At 45.5% G+C, this 20524-nt stretch overlaps 1 protein-coding gene across 1 annotated transcript in view; it reads left to right on the top strand.

Annotated features, from left to right (window-relative positions):
• The first annotated feature begins 9058 nt into the window (after nucleotides 1–9058).
• Nucleotides 9059–20524, top strand: part of dpf1 (double PHD fingers 1) — a 24304-nt gene continuing 12838 nt past the window's right edge. The window contains exons 1-6 of the mRNA XM_028962105.1: nucleotides 9059–9090; nucleotides 9797–9826; nucleotides 11220–11380; nucleotides 11899–12006; nucleotides 12133–12260; nucleotides 19158–19247. Of these exons, the coding sequence (XP_028817938.1) occupies nucleotides 11296–11380; nucleotides 11899–12006; nucleotides 12133–12260; nucleotides 19158–19247 (411 nt within the window). The 5' untranslated portion in view covers nucleotides 9059–9090; nucleotides 9797–9826; nucleotides 11220–11295. The remainder of the gene's footprint in view (nucleotides 9091–9796; nucleotides 9827–11219; nucleotides 11381–11898; nucleotides 12007–12132; nucleotides 12261–19157; nucleotides 19248–20524) is intronic.

Genomic DNA, 20524 nt, shown 5'->3' with positions numbered 1-20524 from the left:
CTTTCAGAAGCTAAAAAAAGTCACTATTTTTGTCACATCACTTTTAACTAATACACAGGTATGTGCATAATAGAATATTTTTATAATAAAATATTTATTACACATATATGTAGTACTGTGCAAAAGCCCTGTTCATCTAGGCTGCAACACAACATAAGCGTTTCTCGCGCTCAGCAATACAATATTGTTCTCAATTTGTGCCCTTTGTAATTACTATTATTTGTGTGTTTTACACTTTAAGACTAAAACTTTTGCACAGTACTGCATGTACAAAATGTATTTGGACAATTTAAATGACATTTAAATGAGGTGTCAGTATTACTTGTCACTTAACTGTGAATTTAACGTGTCCTTGTACAGACGTACACACGACGGCTTCCATAATGATAATAATAACATTAATAATAACATAATAACAATAGGTAACTAATAATAGTAGCTGCGTGCGCGCGCGCGCACGGGCCATAAATGAAAGTGCCCGGTTTGGCTTTTGGCCACTTGGAATAAATTATTTCACCACCCCCCCCCCCTTTCCATTACGCGCAACTGACAGGCCGGCAGCCCAACCTTGACATTACAGTAGATGTTTTGTATCACCCGTACACGTCCGAGGCGGGACTACCGTACAGTCCCACCGTGCTCCACCACGGTACTTGTAGTACGCCGGGCGCACGCGTGTCGGGGGCGGGCGCGCGTAAAAAACTACATTTCCCCCGACGCGCCGACGGAGCGGCTCCCGCTGCCATTGGCTGGCCGCCGCAGCCGCAGCCCCAGAGAATGAATGAAATTGAAATTGCTGCTATATTACATGTACAATACCGGGGATCTGCGGTCTTACATTGTATCATACTATATGAAAAAATGGCTACGGTGGTCCAAAACCCCCTCAAATCGTAAGTAATGTTGTTTTTTTCTTGCTCGCTCGTCCCGTCCGCGTATTTAAACTGTCGCGTCGCGTACACGAATGGGTGCGTTTTAGAATTTTTTTTTTTTTATTCTTTATTTGGAGAGGGGGAGGAATCCGCGAAACAGAGTTGGAAGTGCCGATAGGTGCACGGGAATGAATGTCGGAAGAAGAAAGAAGAAAGGAAGGGGGGAAGGAAAGACAGATAAAGTCTGTTGTTTCGCGCACAACGGGGACGTGTGCGTCCGCGAAGGGGAGGGAGAGAAATGTTAAAGTGCTATTTTGCGTGACCCGGAGTGTCCGCTGTCGATACATTGATTTGCGGTGAACTTGCGCCGAGGCTCCGGTCGCGCCTCGTCGTGCAGCCTCCCCCGAGTGGAAGAATGTCACGGGTGGGTTGTGCGCGGCACCTGTGCAGCGCTGAAAATCACGCGAATCACGCCGGTTAGTTGCAAACATTTTTTTTCTCCAAATGCCGGATCTAATTTGGTCTGGGCAGAAGGGACTTTATTATTATTTTTTTTTAGCATATCTTTATTTCTCGGGGCATCGGCAAAGTCAGAGGTGCGCGCGCCTCCATCCCCTTATCCCCGAAGTGGCCAAATAACAACATTGACAAAAACGAATGAAACGCATGAATAAATAAACGACAAAGAAGCACCGAAATGCATCGGCATGCGACTTTTGCATCGGTGGTGGTGGTGTGGGGGGGTGGCTCTAGGTTCCGTCGCGCCGGCGTCAGGACGCGCGAACACGGCGGGCGGCGCGGAACATTCCATCAAGTTTCCGTTCCGATTCCTTTGTGCGGATTGACAGGAACGTCTCGTTGCGCGCGCCGCGCCAGCAGCACGTGAAAAAAAAAAAAAAAAAAAAAAAAGGGGGGGGGGGGGGGGGGGTGCTGGAGCTGGCGGAGGAGAGGGGGGGGGGGGCGGTTCTTCGCGTCCGTCTGCCGCCGAAAAGCGAGACCTTTGAGGAGGGCGCCCGGGTCTCGACGTCCAACGCGGCTCGGCGAGCGCCTTTTGTTAGCGCGCGCTGGCCGGCGCGCCCCCTTCTACCTGCGCGCGGCGACGCGACGCGACGCGCGAGTCCCGGGCGACGTTCGCCTCTCTCTCTCCCGGCCTGTGGTGGCATTTCTCCACGGCCCTTCGCTCTCGGCGTTTTCCTCCGCGCTCGGTAGCACCAGGACGTTGCGGCCTGGCGCTGAGCAGGTCCGTGACCTCTGAAATGTCTGCCACCAAGTTGTGAGCTTGCTCAACCGAGGTCTGGAGCACCTTGCCCAGTTTTTTCAGCGTGGCAGCGGATCACCAGGGAATGCCTTTGTTGTCCTGCAACACGCTGCTGGGCATCACAAATACGTCCCACTCGCTGCCATTATAATGTCACGTGTCATAAGTCACAATGTTGCGGCTAACCGGCGCCTTGGGATGCATGGGCGCAAGTAGAACATCTCAGAGCCCCGTAACAGAATCCCCGGCAGTAGGGCGTGTGGTCTGCTGCGCCTCTCCCCTCTCCTCGGGCCTCTAAGTGGCTAAACTGCAGCATCGATTTGGCGTATTGACGACAAGGCGCTCCGTTTACCTGGCAGGCCGCAGCCGGGCGCCGGTAATAAGGGACAGGGGAAGGGGGGTGCAGGAACAGGTGTCATTAGAACCAAGCAGCCTCTCTGTCAGAAATCACTGGTATGGAGACGGCGTCGAGGATGGGCGGGGGGGGGGGTCACGGTGAAAGAAGATACGAGTCGGGGTTTTTTTTTTTTGGAGACTGGTGTGTCCTCAAGTTCAATTACCCAGTAGTGTCAGGACCAGTAGTGTGAAGAAATTCCGGGTTCTTCGTTAATTGGCAGTCATCCGGCCCCTAATGTCGTATTTCTTAAAATGTCTGGGACACGTCTCTGGAAGATGATCGGAGTCCGCCGGGAATTCTTTTAACATTTTCCACCGGATTAGTCTCTCTAATCTCTTCCCTGTTTTTTTTTTTTTTTTCCTTTCACCCCGTCTGCCCCCCCCCTCCCCACCACCCCCGGCCCTCCCCGACTCCGGCTACTTCCCTAAACCTGATCACAGTTCACGTCTGAGCTTTTTTTTTTTTCTTTTTCGCATTGGCACGGGTGGCATCGCAGCGCTCGTGTTTCTCTCTCCTGCGTCGCAGCTGCATCCGCGAGCCTCTCCTCCCTCCCGGGATGGGGGGGTGGACTGCACAGGAGCAGCTTTCACTGCCCTGCGCCCCGGACCCGCTCCCCGACTCTAAACCCTCTTCCTTCATCCGCCACCGGCACTTTTTCTCAGTCGGAAGGTGCCGTCTGCCGACTGTCCTGATGGCCATACCGACCTGCCTCAGTGATCTGGGGGGGGGGGTGAAGATGGGATGAATTCTGTATAATTCCGCGCTCGGGCCTGTGCTGAGTGCAGTGGAGCCTGAGCCCACTGCCTTATTCTAGATTGTTCCCTCTTTCTCTCTCTCTCTCTCTCTCGCCCTCTCGTTCTCTTCTCTTCCCTTCTTTTCTTGTTTTTAAGTTAGATTTGGTGGCTTGTTCGCGGAACGTCGGCAGCAAATCCTGTAAGGGCTTTTCTGGGGCTGCTGGGCTGCTCCCCGTATCTCCACGCTCTCTTCTCGGAGGCTCTTTTGTGTTCACATAGATATATATTTATAAATGATATATATATATATATATATATATATTACGAGAGAAAGAGAGTCACAGATAGGTATTTTTAGCTCTATGACCCATTTCTCCAAAGCTACCTAAGCGACTGTCAGTCAGCGCGCTGCTACTCGGGGATTGGGGACGGCCCTCGCCGTCAGAGTTCGGCAGCTCGTCCGGAGCAGGTCAGGTGAAGGGACGGGGGCGTGGCGGCTTAAGGTAAACACATGTGAAGAGGTCGGCTGTTGCCGAGGCGCCGGAGAGAGGGTGGCACCTCACTTTCACATAAACCCGGGGGTGCCTCGCCGGCCTGGTTGTCAAAGCACGAGAGGAAGCGCGAACGCTCCAGTGCGGGGAGTGACATTCGCCCCAGACCCGCAAGATCAGGTCCATTACGACACCGCCTGCCGCCGCCATGTCTCATGTTGCCGAATGGCAAGAAATAAAAAGACAGCTTTCCACCTTCCTTTCTCGGGGGTCTTGGTGAAAGTCACAAGAACGGGGAGGGGGGGGGGTCTTGTTGGCTTTGACATGGGCTTTGGTGCAACGCATGTCACTAGCAGCACACACACACACTGCAGTAACCCAGATTGTGTTCTGGGGGGGGGGGGGGGGTAACACCGAGAAGACACACTGTGTCTCTTCTCCGTCTCTTTTTTTTTTTACTTCTTTCGCTTGCATTCGAGTGTGTGTGCATGCACCTGTGTGTGTGTGTGTGTGTGTGTTAACTGTGTATGCGGACGCATGTAAATGCTTCCGATGTACTTACTTACAGGCCCGTGGCTCTTTGCAGGGGCTGCTGCATTCGCGCAACTGCCATTCCCCCGGCTTTCTCAGCTGAGGATCGATTTCAGTTACCGGCCCGACTCCACCGGCTTCCACCGTAAATTTTAGCGCCGTTGCCTCTGCACGGCTTAAACACCAGGCCATTTTGCGTTAGAGATTTTTTACTGCATGGTATTAGCACTCACGTACACTGTGTCCACTGGGTAATATTTTTTTCTCGTTCCCGCTCTCTTGTTTGCTGTACTGTCTGTAAAATATGTATGCTTTTGCGTGTACCTGGATGTGCTCGTGTGTGTTTGTGTGTGCGTGCGCGAGCGAGTGAGTGTGCCCCCTCTGCTTGTGCAGCAGTGTGAATCAGACCGTGCTTTTTCGTCGAGTGCCACTGCCGTGCACTGTGGGTCCATCGTCTGAGATTTATGGCCCTCCCTCAATGGCTGTTATTACGTAGATGGATCCTCTCTCTCTCCGGCCTGAGACATTATTAATGTGGCGAAAGAGGAGATATTCATTGCTTTCTGCGATTCGCACAGTCCACTTCGCCACCACTGCTGCTGCCGTGGAAATAAGATGCGCGTGAACATTCCGCCGTCCCGACCGGGGTAGAACATTCTGTGTGGTATGAAGAATCAGCCATGGCCACTTGGTCCATAGTCTGCATTCTATCATGTGTTGGTTGTAAGAGTGGAGATGTTTCTTTGGGGTTGTGAATACCGTCTGACTTGTTGATTGATGCTTTAATGATAAATAAGGGATAATTGATACAAGCAACAGGATATGGGACTCCACCAACAGGGATCTGGGAACATCTGCAGACAGGGCAGCGGAAACCGAGGGGAGAAGGAGAAATTGGGGGGAACGAATGAGGAGAAAACAGAATTGCGGGCTGTGACGCGAGATAAAGTGTGAAGCGCAATTTAAAATGGTTCTCATGGCTGCCCTAATTCCTTTGCTAGTGCAGGTTCAGCTATTTGGAAAATTTGGTAAAAATCGCCTTGAATTTAACAAATGTACTAAGAGGTCATAAAGAAATGTTACATTTACTTATCACTTATATTCACACTACTGCAAAGAATATCACTACTTCTACTACAACAATTATTATTGTTGCATATCATATACTATATACACTATATATACATAATATATCCATACAGTGATATATTATCATGTTGCTGCTGGCTTGTCTAGTTTGTCTCGACCTGCTCTATATTATGCGTCTGGGCACAATGTCCTTTGTCATGTCTTGTGTTGTGTTGCACTTTGTCATTTTGCACACTGTGAATCCCCGAAGCTTCGCAATCTCGTCTCTATGTGTACTTGTATATGGTGAGATGACAAAAAAATCGATTTTGATACTTTGATATGTCATTGGTATATAAATGCACATATATGCATGCAACATGTACACGTTTATTAATTGCCTCTGAATTTCGGTATTTGTGCACAATTGTTTAAAATATTCCAAGGGTGTCTGTTTGACGTTTAAGCAATATGGAAAAGCTGCAGTCACGACACCAAGACAAATTTGAATTATTTCACCTGCCATGTTTGCCTACGTCGTCTCATATCAATCCCTTACCTTGTCTGTTTCCAGAATGATTAGTAAGTGAGCTGTGTTTGCATGGTGATTAACTGGCAACTAAGTGTGCTGCATTTCATGAAGGTATTTATAGAATAAGTGCACCACCACCCCACCCGACACCGGTACTGGATATGAAATTGGGGGATTCGTTGTTAAGGCTGTTCCTGGTTGCCGAGGGATGTCTAATTGAGTTCTGAATTATCGTTTTTAGGCACTTTTCGGAGTGCCATCCTTGCGAGGAGCCCTCTGTAATATCACCTGCCTCCAGCTTCCTCCACCCGAGAGTCAACGTTCAGTGCCTGTCTACAATTGCATGCTGTTATCTGCCCCGTCTTTTTGCTGGTGCGATAAATTTTAAATTATTGCACATTGCAGCCTTCACTCATCCATATTTGCACCTTATTAGCACATTAAAAGCTGATAAAATTGCATTCGGTAAAAATATAGCCAAGGCTGTACATTGGCCAGGTTTTTGTGGGCATGCTTGCATGCATCTGTGGACGAACACGCACAAGGGCACCTGTGCCCCACTCTGAGGGTTATGTCACACCACATGCTGGCATTCATCTGCCCGGCCTGAGCCAGCAAGTCGTCCACATGGAAGAGCACAATGGTGTTCAGATGGATGTCTACAGTACACAAGGATGGGCGGCTGGTGCCTGGCAGTGATTGAGGAAGTGTTATGTTGTGGGTGTTGGTAGCAGGTTATAATTTGAAAAAAAAAAAAAAAAAAGAAGAAGTGTAAAGCCAAAGCAGAACACTAGGAGAACATGTGCTGATTAAAAGTTCTTTGATGGCTTCTCCTATGAAGAAGCGGCCGAGATAGCAGATAAGAACGTTGCAACCCAGTGGTTTTGAGTTTCTGAAGTGCGCCTCGGAAAGCTCTTTCAGAATGAAGCCTTTGTCACACTGGAGGCAGGATGCTTCAGGAACGTTCCTTGTTTACGCTTCAGCGGAGGAACATATGGTCTTGTGGCACCGCGTTTGTTGTCGCGCGCAACTTGCAGAGTCGTAGTGACAGTGCCATCTCTCCAGACTTTAATTGTATGCGCGAGACCTCGCCGTTAGTTTGTAGTCGTGCTCCTCTGGACTGTCTTTTCACGCTGATGGTCCTTCGGCGACCCAGCTTAGGTCGGCACGCTGGGGAAACGCTCTGGCACATCTGTGGAGGGAGAGAGGGAGATGAAAAGGGAAAGCTAGATAAATCATTTGACTGCGTAGTGAGAAAGGAGGGAGGGAAAGAGAGAGGGAGAAGGGAGGGGTGCTTGGGTAGGGGTGATATTGCATACTGTAATCTACAGACACGACGGGGGGATGGGCGCACAGATTGCCTCTCCCGACAGGCCCAATCTCACAGAATAAGCTGTAGACCAGGCCCTTAGCAATGGTGGCCTGCATTTGCTGAGCTGGTTGCCAGTGAAACAAATTTTCTGCATTTTTTCATTGTTTTCAGGCATTCTCTGCACGTTAACTTTGTTGGATTTGTTGTGTGTGTTGTGGGACGAAAGACAGAGTCTAGAAACAGGTTTTAATATGTGAAATAGGTCATATACTGTCATCATCTATACATTTTTCTAATTCCATGAATAATATCAAATATTGCATCGGCCACAACGATAAAATGTACTTTTGCACAGTTTTCAGCTTTGTCAAAGTTTCTTTTTTGTTACTGCAGGTGTTTTTGAAAGAGTCTCAAATGAAATAAATGCATTCTACAGCGTCCAGTAACCCAACACCTGGCTTCTCCTCTAGGGGGAGCTCTCCGTTTCCTTTATATTGGAGGAGTCCGTTAATTGAGACTAATTACAGCATGGCTGGTGGACGGCCGCACCTCATTCTGCAGCTGACAAATTGCAATTCGAAAGTTTGAAAAATATTTGTATAAATGATTGGGGCAAATGAATTAAGGCCCCCTTTGGCCCAGAAAGTGGGGTGGAGGGGGTCGAGAGGGAGGTTTGGAGGTTGTGGTGGGGGTGGTGCTACCTTGCAGGGGCTGAGGTACAGCCTAATCGTCATCTTGCTGTCTGTGCATTGCGGCGTTGTTGGTTTTTTTTCATCCGCTTCCTGCTTTCTGTTTGTCCTGCATTGAGATATGTGTGCAGAGAAATATGCATCTGTAGAGCTGCAGGCTCTTTTGTTTGGGCTTTTCTTTATGTATTTTTCGTTTAGCATACATTGTTTTATTTGTTGTGTTTGCAAGTGTGTGGATTTATTACAATGTGCTATCTGTCTCCCTCATTGTGTGTGTGTGTGTACTCCAGGCCCTTCTGCATTGTCTTGTTGTAATTCGGTAGCCGTGAAATTCACCAATTAGTAGCCTGCTCTCGTTGGCCATGTGTGGAGCACCTCTCCCGATTTCACAGTCCCCGGCCTCACGCTCCCCGCAGACCGACCTGCCAAAACCTCTGCATCTGAATCCAGTCCAAATGCTATTCTGTCACATCAGCAGCGAGCGGAGCCTCTCCTTCAGCCTTGTTTCAGCATCTCTGCCTGCATCCTCCTGCACAAACACATTTTTATTTTTTTATTTTTTTCCCCTCTTCCTTTCAGTTGAGCATTCAAGGGCAAGCAGCTGCGGCGTAATGAAATGAGATTGCGCCGAGAAGCAATCAAAACCAAGGCAGCCATTTTCTATAGCTGTCAACTTATTATTGAGAGGCTGACTTGTGCCGATAACTCAGTTGAAGGGCTGGAGGAGGGGTAGAGGGAGGGATTGTACTTAGGGAGGCAGAGTGGGGAGGGAGATTTGGGCAGACCTTCAGGGAGTGGCTGCTCTGGGCTTTTTTTTATTTTTTTATTTCACATTAACCTTTTTCCCTCTAGTTTCCAGAATTAGTGCGGCGGCTTTTAAGCCCACACTTGATTTGGCATCGCACTTAATATTTTAAAAGCTTGCTGTGTGGTTCAGTCACAACATCATTATTATACTTGACGGACGACTTGCAGGAAGAAACTCACCAAACAGGCCAGAAATGAATCTGGAATGAATTGGGAAATGAATTAATAATGAATTCAGAGTTAATTAACTGTTAGCCTTTCTACCCCCTCAAACACAAAAAAAGGAGAGAAAAGGAGTTGCTTCGGAATGGCCGGGAATGTAAACGGGAATAAACACGGCCAAAATATCCCACAAGGCATGATGGGAAGGACAGCAGCCCTGCCGGTGACAAAGAACAGGTGTGGCGGCTGGATGTGTGCAGTGAGTTTTGTCACAAATGGCGTCATCCCTCATCCCGTAATCGCTCCCAACAGACAAACTGCATTTAACACAAGGCAAGCAGCGCGAAGGGAAGGAAAACAGCGGCAGCAATATTTGATTTTCCATAAAGCAACTCGTTTGCTACGCTGGTAACTGAATAACTTTTTTTTTTCCTTTCCCAAACACTGGCACAAGCTTGTCTGCGTCCCGCGGTCCCTTTGAGGACAATTTTAAAAAACATAGACACAATCACACACACAATGCTCCCATGGGTTCCATTTAAGTCCAAATCCCCATACCTGGAAGTCCAGAACCGGCAGATTGATGTGGGCTCCATCCCTCTTCTATTGATTTTCCTTCCTTCACCAACAAAAATGGTAGCAGTCAGTGTTTTTTCGGACAGTCATCCGCCACGCTGCCATTCCCTGTTTGCCCCTTAAGGGGATTTTACAGCTGCCTCATAAAATGTTTTATCTACTTCAGTGCCTTACAACAGGTTATCATTATTGTGAGTTGCATTATGGCTAATTGCCCTGCCCCCGCACGCTTTTTTAATGGGGGGGGCGGCCTGTTGAAGGGTCTCGGCAAGAATAAAACAAGTTTGCCGTTGCCATCAACAGCAGAGTCTGGTTTATACTGTAAAAAAAAGTTTTGACAAACACTCGTTTTTCTCTCTTTCTGCAGACAGTCGAGTGGAGCTGTCATAAAAAACAGGTATGTTTTGGAGGGGGTTGGAAGACATACTCGGTATGTCTACTTCTAATCTGGTCATCTGATTGTCTTAGAGGACTTCAATATCCCATGTTATTGTTCCTCTGATGCAATGTTCTGTCTGATTGTGCCATTTTTTATGGCCACAACGTGACATGACAAGCTGGTGCCTGAATGATGTTGCTTTGGATGAAAAACATAAATCAAAGTTTTTAAAATGTACATTATGGCAAAACTATTCACACTGAGTGAGCAGTGGGCAGCCATGACCGGCGCCCGGGGAGCAGTGTGTGGGGACGGTGCTTTGCTCAGTGGCACCTCAGTGGTACCTTGGCGGATCGGGATTCGAACCGGCAACCTTCTGATTACGGGGCCGCTTCCTTAACCGCTAGGCCACCACTGCCCCAATATAGATCAATATAGATACTATTGCCTGTACTGATATTTCACTTAAAAAGACTTAAAGTAGGGTGTCTAGACATTCTTTGACCAGGGTACAGTATGGTTCAAACGTTTAGGGTCATTTAGAAATGTCCTAATTTTTTAAGAAAACTATTGTAACATCAGAAAACCTGTCCAGACATTAATGTTGAAGAGGGCTGTTAATGAATATTCGCATAATTGTAGTTGGGGACATTAGCAGCAGCAATTACAATGGAATCGCATGTTCAATAATGCAAGTCAGCCACAAATGCAATTTTTCATCAATTGTTAGAAAACCACCATTTTAGTACAGATTGAAACTCTTCCACTGATTAAAGAAACAATACAAATTGTCTTCTTCACACTGGTAGAGTATCATTATTCCTAAAGAATATTTTCTTAATCATTTTGTATTATTTTCTATTCAAACTCAGCTCTTGTTTTTTTCCATTTTTTAACAGTAGTGTAGTTAAATAGCATTTCATAATTCTAATATTGTAATGTTGCTGTATATTTTAGAATGTGCTTACATACATAATTTGTGTTGTGGTTCAATGTATTGAATTGTGGTAACAGGGACAAGTCTTGTCCCCCTGTTCACACTCATATTTTTTGAAAGGCTGATAGTAAGGAAGACTTCACACTTCGTCAGAGGCACTTAAGATGAGTGGACCACGTGGAAAGCACCTATTTAACTAATAAAATTATTTGGCTTTTTTATGCTTGTTTTTTTCTTTTCAAAAATATCTTGGATGTGTTGTTTGGGCCAAGTGCATTAAAAATTCTAATTGGAATTTGATTACGGATGCTCGACTGGAGTTTGAAGAAGCCTGTAATCCTCAGAAAATGATTTCGGCTCCTCGCCATTTACCTGAAGTAGCTACTGAAATGCAGTAATGAATCGCTAAGGGGCCAGCATGCTTCCTGGGTGGTTATCCTCGGCCCTTAACCTTACTTTGCTGCGCTCCTGCAGCTTGGGCGAGGAGTTTTACCGTGAGGCCATTGAGCACTGCCGCAGCTACAATGCCCGCCTTTGTGCCGAGCGCTCCATGCGACTACCCTTCCTGGATTCTCAGACCGGTGTGGCCCAGAGTAACTGCTACATCTGGATGGAGAAAACCCACCGAGGGCCAGGTAAGATGCAGGATTTTTCCATTTTTACCATTTCTATTTGTTACCATTCATTTTTAGGTAGGCTGGATTTTTTTGCAATAATCTCTATACTGGTTTTATGTCATTTAGTTCCAGTTTGTACTAAATAATAGTAATATTATTTATTAGCATTGTACTCTTAAGGAGGGGTTTGCAAAGCTGTGTTTGTTTACAGTGCTATGTTCTGTTGGTATGTTGAAAAGGAGGTGTGCATATAACTGCTATATGGCTGTGAAACTGAGGCTAGATTACTCATCTCCATATAACTCTGTATGGAATGGATTAATGCCAGAGAGATCTGTGAAGTATTGCATCATAAGACATTTTAGCATGATTCCAGAGCCAGTGCAATGTTGTAATCGAGATGCAATGCGTGTCGGGATGCAGTAGAGCCCGAGGATTTTTAATTGTGTTTCTGTAACGTTTGCAGGATAATAAAAAAAAAAGCTGAGCTGCACTGTTTCCTCACGCCACTGTTAATTTGCCTTTGTGTCTTTTAGGCTTGGCCCCTGGACAGTTGTACACCTACCCTGCCCGATGCTGGCGCAAGAAGAGGCGGCTCAACATCCTGGAAGATCCACGACTGGGACCAATTGAGTTCAAGATCGGTAAGGGCAAGCCGGGGTCAGTCGCTGAAGCTGCAGGGGGAGGGAGAGAGGGAGACGTTGGCATGGCTTGATGGTGGTGCAAGCTTCTTATGGGATTCTAACAACTTGCTGTTGGTTGTGCTCCAGATTATGAAGCAGCATTGAAAAAGGAGGGGGGTGTTCCAGAGGGGCCGGTGCTGGAGTCGCTCCTCAGTGGTGAGACACTGGATAAGAAGGTGGAAACCAAGGAGGAGGAGCCAATGAGTGAATGTCAGGTAAGTTGACAGTTAACACTATTACACATGTAGGAAGTGGAACAGTTGCCCAACCCAGCACAATGACCTGAACGCATTGTTTTCTTTAGGTTTGCCATTGGCCTATAGTTGGGTTATGTGAGATGCATTTTAATGAATTTCTTAACAGCAGAGAAGACACTTTCTGATGCTTCTGACAGTTTGACTTCTGATTGCTCCACAAGTACAGTACAGGCCAAAGGTTTGGACACACCTTCTCATTCAATGTGTTTTCTTTATTTTCATGACCATTTACATTGGTAGATTCTCACTGAAGGTATGAAAACTATGAATGAACACATGTGGAGTTATGTACTTAACAAAAAGTGGAGACCTGGCCTCCATAGTCACCGGACCTGAACCCAGTTGAGATGGTTTGGGGTGAGCTGGACCGCAGAGTGAAGGCAAAGGGGCCAACAAGTGCTAAACACCTCTGGGGACTCCTTCAAGACTGTTGGAAAACCATTTCAGGTGACGACCTCTTGAAGCTCATCGAGAGAATGGCAAGAGTGTGCAAAGCAGTAACAACAACAACAACATTTATTTCTTATATAGCCCAAAATCACATACAGTATGTCTCAATGGGCTTTGACAGGCCCTACAGTTGACACCCCCCACACTTGACCCTTCTGCACACAAGGAAAAACTCCACACAAAAAAACTCTAGGAGAGAGAGAAAAAAAAAGAAAGGAAGAAACCTTGGGAAGGAGTGATACAGAGAGGGACCCCCTTCCAGGGTAGAGTGAGCCTGCAAATGGTGTCAGTGCAGGGTTGGGGATGATATAATAATAAGTCCTACAGTTGTAGGGTTGGAGAAGTCCAGGATGTAGTCAGTGTCATGGTCTAGATTACGTGTCCTTAATGATGTTACTGGTCCATTTGAAGATCCCTATAGCTGTAGTTGTAACGGTGGTGGTGGCTGTAGTGACCCTCTGGTTTGTTTCATGGAATGTCCTTGTTTAAAAAAAAAAAAAGTGAAGTGATTGTCACATGTGATACACAGCAGAACAGCACACGGTGCACACAGTGAAATTTGTCCTCTGCATTTAACCCATCACCCTGAGTGAGCAGTGGGCAGCCATGGCAGTCGCCCGGGGAGCAGTGTGTGGGGACGGTGCTTTGCTCAGTGGCACCTCAGTGGTACCTTGACGGATCGGGATTCGAACCAGCAACCTTCTGATTACGGGGCCGCTTCCTTAACCGCTAGGCCACCACTGCCCCAACTGTTTAGTAGTTGTCAGGAACCAGGATTTATTTGCTGGTCTCTTCACTGGGGTCTGCCAGTAGTCTGGGTGCTTGATTCCGTGTCTCGGAGAAAAACAAACAGAAGCAGCGGCAGACGGTTGCACTGTACGACCGATACTGAAATATGTGGTTATAGTGGTATATTGGTGCTACAGTGGCCCAGTACCCTAACTAGGACAGCCTAACTAGGGTGAATTTAACTTTGTCTAACAGGGGGACTCTGTGATCAACTGGACTTTATAATTGACACTGCATCAAAATGAAGTGAAATGAGGGTCTAGGACTTTAGCAAAAAGCCAGAGAAAACAGATAGGTTTTGAGATTGGATTTAAACACTGAGACTGTGTCTGAGTCCCGGACACTGACAGGCAAGCTGTTCCACAACTGCGGAGCTCTATAGGAGAAGGATCTGCTCCCAGCTGTGACCTTCTGCACCTTTGGTACCAGTAGTGACCCCGCACCCATTGATCGAAGGGGGCGTGGCGGTTCATAAAGAACCAAAAGTTCACTCAGGTACTGTGGGGCGAGACCATTTAGAGCTTTATAGGTTAAAAGTAGGATTTTGTAGTCAATCCTAAATTTGATGGGTAACCAGTGCAGTGATTGTAAGACTGGGGTGATGTGGTCAAATTTCCTGGTTCTAGTTAGAACTCTGCATTCTGTACTAGCTGGAGTTTACTCATGCACCTACTAGAGCATCCAGAAAATAATGCATTGCAGTAATCTATCCTTGATGTAATAAATGCATGGACCAACTTTTCTGCATCATGCATTGAAATGATATTTCTTATTTTCGCAATATTTCTAAGGTGAAAGAATGCTATCCTAGTGACATTATCTACGTGCGAATTGAATAAGAGACCTGCATCAATGATGACACCTAGATCCTTCACTTCAATACTCGATGAGATAGAAAGGCTATCCAGGGTTATTGTGTAGTCAGCCAGTTTATGCCTGGCTGCTTGAGGCCCAAGTACAAGCGCTTCTGTCTTGTCAGGGTTTAACAGGAGAAAGTTGGTGAGCATCCACTGTCTAATGTCCTTCAGACAATTCTCTATGTTGTTCAGCTGCTGCCTCTGATCTGGCATTGCTGACAGATACAGCTGTGTGTCGTCAGCGTAGCAATGAAAGCTAATACCTTGACGTCGCCTAAAGGTAACATGAGATAAAAGTAACGGACCTAGGACAGAACCTTGTGGAACACCAAACTCGACTTCTACTATGTGAAGACGAAACACCATTGATGTCCACAAACTGATATTGGTTTGTCAAATATGATCTGAACCATTCAAGGGCTGTTCCCTTAATCCCAATAACATTCTCTAACCTGGCAAGGAGAATAGCGTGATCGATAGTGTCAAACGCTGCACTCAGATCAAGCAGGACAAGCAGCGAGATGCGTCCCTGATCAGAGGCCAACAGCAGGTCATTAACCACTTTAACCAGCGCTGTCTCAGTGCTATGATGAGGTCTAAATCCTGATTGATATACTTCATGGATGTTGTTACAGTCTAGGTATGCGCTCAGCTGCTGGGCTACAACTTTTTCTAAGATTTTTGATATAATGGATATCGGTTGGATATCGGTCTATAATTTGAAACCTGATTGCGATCAAGATCCGGCTTTTTAATCAGGGGTCTAATGACTGCTACCTTGAACGAACTTGGTACGTGGTCGGTGCTAAGCGACAAGTTAACAATTTTGAGGATAGAATTTATAATATTGGGTGCTATTTGTTTAAGGAACCTTGTTGGAATCGGATCCAAAGCGCAAGTACATTGATTTGATGATGAGATTAATTTGATTAATTCATGCTCTTTAATAAGGTTGAATCATTCTAATCGGTGGTCGTCTATTAGAAGATTATTTTCCATGGAAATATCGGCGGAGCTATTTGTTGTGCTTTTAATCTTCTCTCTATTCGCGACAATATTAGTATTAAAGAAATTCATAAAATCATCGCTACTATGATGATATTGAGTGGTAGTGTCCGTTTCTGTCTTATTCCTGGTTAGTTTGGCTATAGTTTTAAACAGGAATTATTTTTGTCTATTAACGAGGACAGATACGTTGATCGAGCCGTGCTAAGAGCCTTCTTATAGTTAAGGAGGCTCTCCTTCCAAGCTATATGGAATATGTTTAATTTACTTTGACGCCATTTGCGTTCTAATTTCCGTGCGGTCTTTTTAAGCGAGTGTGTGTGACCATTATACCAAGGAATTAAGTTTTTATCTCTTACTATCTTCCTTTTGAGGGGAGCGGCTATATCTAATGTACTACGCAGTGTTAATTCTAGACATTTGGTCGCTTGGTCAAGTTCAGCGGGGTCTGACGATGAGTTTATCAGCGTTGATAAATCTGGTAAGGTATTAATAAACCTCTGTGCCGTACTTGATGTAATTGTCCGTTTGTCTCTATAACGAGGAGGATTGAGTATGTTGTGTCTGAGACATATTTTAAAAGCGATGAGAAAATGATCTGAGATCATTTCAGATTGCGGAAGAGTAACTACATCTTCTATATTTAAACCGAAAGTCAACACAAGATCGAGCGTGTGACCACCTTCGTGAGTAGGTCCTGTTACATGTTGTCCAACTGAGTCTAATAAAGACAGGAATGCTGTTCTTAGTGAGTCTTCTAATTTATCACAGTGGATGTTAAAGTTGCCGACAATTAGGGCTTTATCCACAGATACAACTAAGTTGGAGACAAAATCTGTAAATTCACTAAGAAACTCCAGGGGGTCCAGGGGGTCTATAAATAATAATCAATGGAATGAATTTAGGATTTTTATTTTGTGAGACTACATGAGTTATATTGGTATGTAGAATCTCAAAAGAGTTAAATCCTTGTCTGGGTTTATGAGTAATACCGAGGTTATCCTTATAAATTACTGCGACGCCACCTCCTCTTCCAGTTAAGCGAGGTTGGTGTACATAGCTGTATCCAGGAGGACTAGACTCGTTCAATGCTACAAATTCGTTTTGTTTTAACCAAGTTTCGGTCAGGCACAGTACATCGAACCCCTGATCTGTAATCATTTCATTGACAATGAGCGTTTTAGGTGTGAGAGATCTAACATTTAATAATCCTATTCTTATGTCGGGGGTGCTGGTGGTACGTTCAGAAGGAGTGATAGTAACGGGTAGTAAGTTGCTGAAACAGACACCCCGCCCAGCCCGTTGAACAGACGCAGTGTCAGCATATTTATGAGTTTTATTATTTACGTTTCTTGTAGAATCTCTTGTTTTAATAGAGCGAGGTAAAGACACAGTGTCAATATTCTACACGCTGGGTGGCGGCTCTACGCGAATGGCAGACACTCGGTATAGTCGGTCTGTCTGCTGCAGTAATCAGAGCAAAGGGTGGATAAAAAGAACAAGAACATGTTTTCAGTTATTTCACCTTTTTTTGTTAAGTACATAACTCCACATGAGTTCATTCATAGTTTTGATGCCTTCAGTGAGAATCTACCAATGTAAATGGTCATGAAAATAAAGAAAACACATTGAATGAGAAGGTGTGTGCAAACTTTTGGCCAGTACTGTAGTAAATTGAAATCTTGCAAACTGTCACATTGTCATGCTAATGTTAACAAGCAAAGAGTGTCATGAAAGAAGAGCAAATACATTTATGTGTGAATAAAGTGGCCACTGAAAGATGCTCTTGTTCACCAGGAACATAAATCTGCACATCAGCTGTGTTGGTTGTGGACCAGGCCTGTATTCAAGGCTCTTCCGATCTGATAAAAAGTGAAGGCGCACCAAATAAGTGGTGCACACACCACACACACAAACACTCTCCGTGTATCCTATTGTATCCCGTGCTCTCATCTCCTAATCCCGTGTCGTTGACTCGCCACCATTCTTTGCGCCGCCCTCATCTGATATCGTGCGTGTATCTGAGCCACCTCCGCCGGCCCTGCGGCTCAGCAGACGCGTGGAGTGGCGCTCACATGAGTGCGGGGGGGGGGATTTACACACAGCCCAGGGGGGAATTCACTCGTCCTCCCTCTCGCTCATGTAATCTGTGCCTCTCCTCCTCCTGTGACCTCTGTTGTGCTCTTCCTGTTTCCCCTTTCACTGCACACTCTCCTTCTCCGCTGGCCCCTCTGTGTAGTAGCCATGACACTTCTGGCACTGACTCTGTCCCCGCCACCGCGGAGCTGACCCGCCCCCCTGGCAGAGTTCCTTGTTACAACAGAGAACGCCTGTGTGTGTGTGTGTGTTTCAGAGAGAGCAACACACAAAGGTGGTGTTTGTGTGGACATTGAGGGAAGACAGGAAGGAGGGAAAGTGGCCTTGTGTGTATGTGCGCGCTCCTGTGAGAGTGTTCTGTCTGCTCCGGATGAGCTGTCATCCTCTCCCAACGAGCAGTTCCTGTTCCACCAACCCAGCGATCCCAGGAGTCGACAATTAGCCAATTAGCACTTGAATTAGAAGCCAGACGGCAGCCTCCGCGCTCCTGCGGGAGAGGACCTGCGATCCGAGAGCTGCTCGTCCTAACAGGAAGTGTAGACATGCCGACCCAGCATTTCCTCAAGATCACACATAGACCAAATGCCCTTTCTCTTCCATTGCCATCACATCTCTTCACTAATTACGTATTTTATGTCATTATAAATGCTATGTAAATATATATTTAAATTGCATAAGAATAATTCAATCCCATTTCTGAAAGCAACACTATGAAGCCTGTTATTACACGGTGGAGCACGTTTAAAAACTCAACATGTTAGCTACACTGCTGAAGACAAGAACATTACCATTTTTATGATGTTCAAGTTGGTGGATGGGCTAGTCTGACCTCTGGTTTAATAGTTTTTTTAGTTGTACCAACTAACCAGCCTTAACCAATAGGTTTGACCAATTTAAGGTTTAATTTCATGTTTTCCAGTTTCCAATCTGGTGCTCTCATTTCTATAACTTTTTGATCCGTTAAACTCTCTATAGAAATACACACTTTAGCAAAAGAAGTGTTAGCAGACTAGCTATGTGTTAACAGCTTACCTACCAATGCTAGTAGCTAAACATGCTAAATCTTCTCTTTTCTTTCTGCACATTTTAGGGGCTTGGCTCTAACAAGAAATTACACACAAAAAAATTATTTGTTGCGTTAACTTAATTCAGTTGTGAATGGTTTCAATTAGCATAAGTCCAATGTGTGGAAATAGGTGTCACAATTGAATTAAGTTAACCCAACAAATCATTTTCTTTTGAGTGTAGGAAAGAAATGGCAACTGAATCTTTCATAGATAAATAGCCATATAGGAGCACTTTGATTTTTCTCTTAGGTCACTAGACCACTGCTAATTTACATAACCATGGTTCTGGGACGTCATGCTGATCTTTTTGATCCTTTGCACGGTCCTGAAAGGTGTGCTGTCGGGTGCAGAGTCTCTTTTAAGTGATTTTGATTCAGATCTGCCCAAGGTAACTTACTCTCTGTGCACTAATGAGCAGAAAGAAGTGGGCGAACAGCTTGCGCACACAAGCACTTGCCAATAATAAAAAAAAAATATGTCATGTGCAGCAGACACCGTATCAAGGTGGCGGTGACAAGTGACGAAACCGCAAGTGTATTATTCTTAGTGATGACTGCGGATCTGTAGGCCTTTGGTCTTTTGCCTTTCAGAAGTTGCTGGTTGGTGACTTCCCCCATGAGCTTGATATGGAGGAGATGGAGGACGATGTGCCCAAACGCAAGAACCGCACCAAAGGACGAGTAAGATTGAAAGAGTGCATCACTCCTGTTCACACATGCACATATATAAAAAAACGCACACAACTAAACTTAAAGAAACTGGAACAAAAATGAGCATTAATGATCATGAGAAATATTACTTTTTTTTTGTTTTATTTTTCCCCTATTATGAAAATTTCACTTTGTGAGATTATCAAACATTAAAACGAGTTCCCCTATCCTGCCTGTGCAATGGCTAGAAATGGTGATAGGTGTAAAGAGTGCTTTGGCCATTCTGCTTCACCAATCAGAGAGTGGCAGCAAAGACGGTCGGATCTGGAATTTGTCCCCTTATTTAAGTGAAGTGATTGTCACATGTGATACACAGCAGCACAGCACACGATGCACACAGTGAAATTTGTCCTCTGCATTTAACCCATCACCCTGAGTGAGCAGTGGGCAGCCATGACAAGCGCCCGGGGAGCAGTGTGTGGGGACGGTGCTTTGCTCAGTGGCAGCTCAGTGGCACCTTGGCGGATCGGGAATCGAACCTGCAACCTTCTATATCATCATAAGGGGAATGGTTACCTCCCCCTTCTCATGTCCACCCCTAAAAAAGTAGCTCCACAACCTGTCATGGCTTTAAAACGTGCAAAGAATTGCATTTGATTGGTGACTGGATGTAAAAATAAGCAAAAATGTTTTTTTTAATTCAGTCATGCGAGACACTATAGAAACAGTGGGTTCATTTTATTTTTTTTATCTGGATAAACACGACTTCCTGTTTGTACCAAACATTGTGGTTGGTGAATGGTGTTGATGACGTAAAACACTGGCACATTTTGGTATTAAAGCTGAAGATTTTGCAGTTTCAAGTTTTGTAGTGCTGAAAGTTCTGGTACACCTAGCGAAGAGGAAATGTTCCCTAACAATAAGAATATGCTAAACATGATGTTCCTCATGCAGAGAACAGACTTCCTTCTTCAGCCACATCAAACAGCCACTGTGCCAGAGGTAAAGATACTCTTGCGAACAGCCCTTATACCGTCACATCATTGTAACAACTGGTCGACGGTTCTCCAGACGTTCTCCACATTTAGAACCGAACGCCATTTAGCGCTGATTTATTCCAGGGCAAATAATGACAACGGGAAAGTGTGAACGCGTGTGGAGGAGCTCTCCCTCGCTCTCCCTGCTCCCCGAAATTAATTGCCTTTGGCTTTCCCGGCATACATGAGGATCTCACACCTCTCTAGCCATAAATTAGGGCACAAAGAAGTCTCTAGCAGTTGATTCTAGCAGTGTATTTGTTAAAATAC

This window comes from Denticeps clupeoides, chromosome 19 (genome assembly GCF_900700375.1).
Source record: "Denticeps clupeoides chromosome 19, fDenClu1.1, whole genome shotgun sequence".
Lineage (NCBI taxonomy): Eukaryota > Metazoa > Chordata > Actinopteri > Clupeiformes > Denticipitidae > Denticeps > Denticeps clupeoides.
Note: the sequence above shows the minus strand (reverse complement) of the source record. Positions and strands in the feature narration are given on the sequence as shown.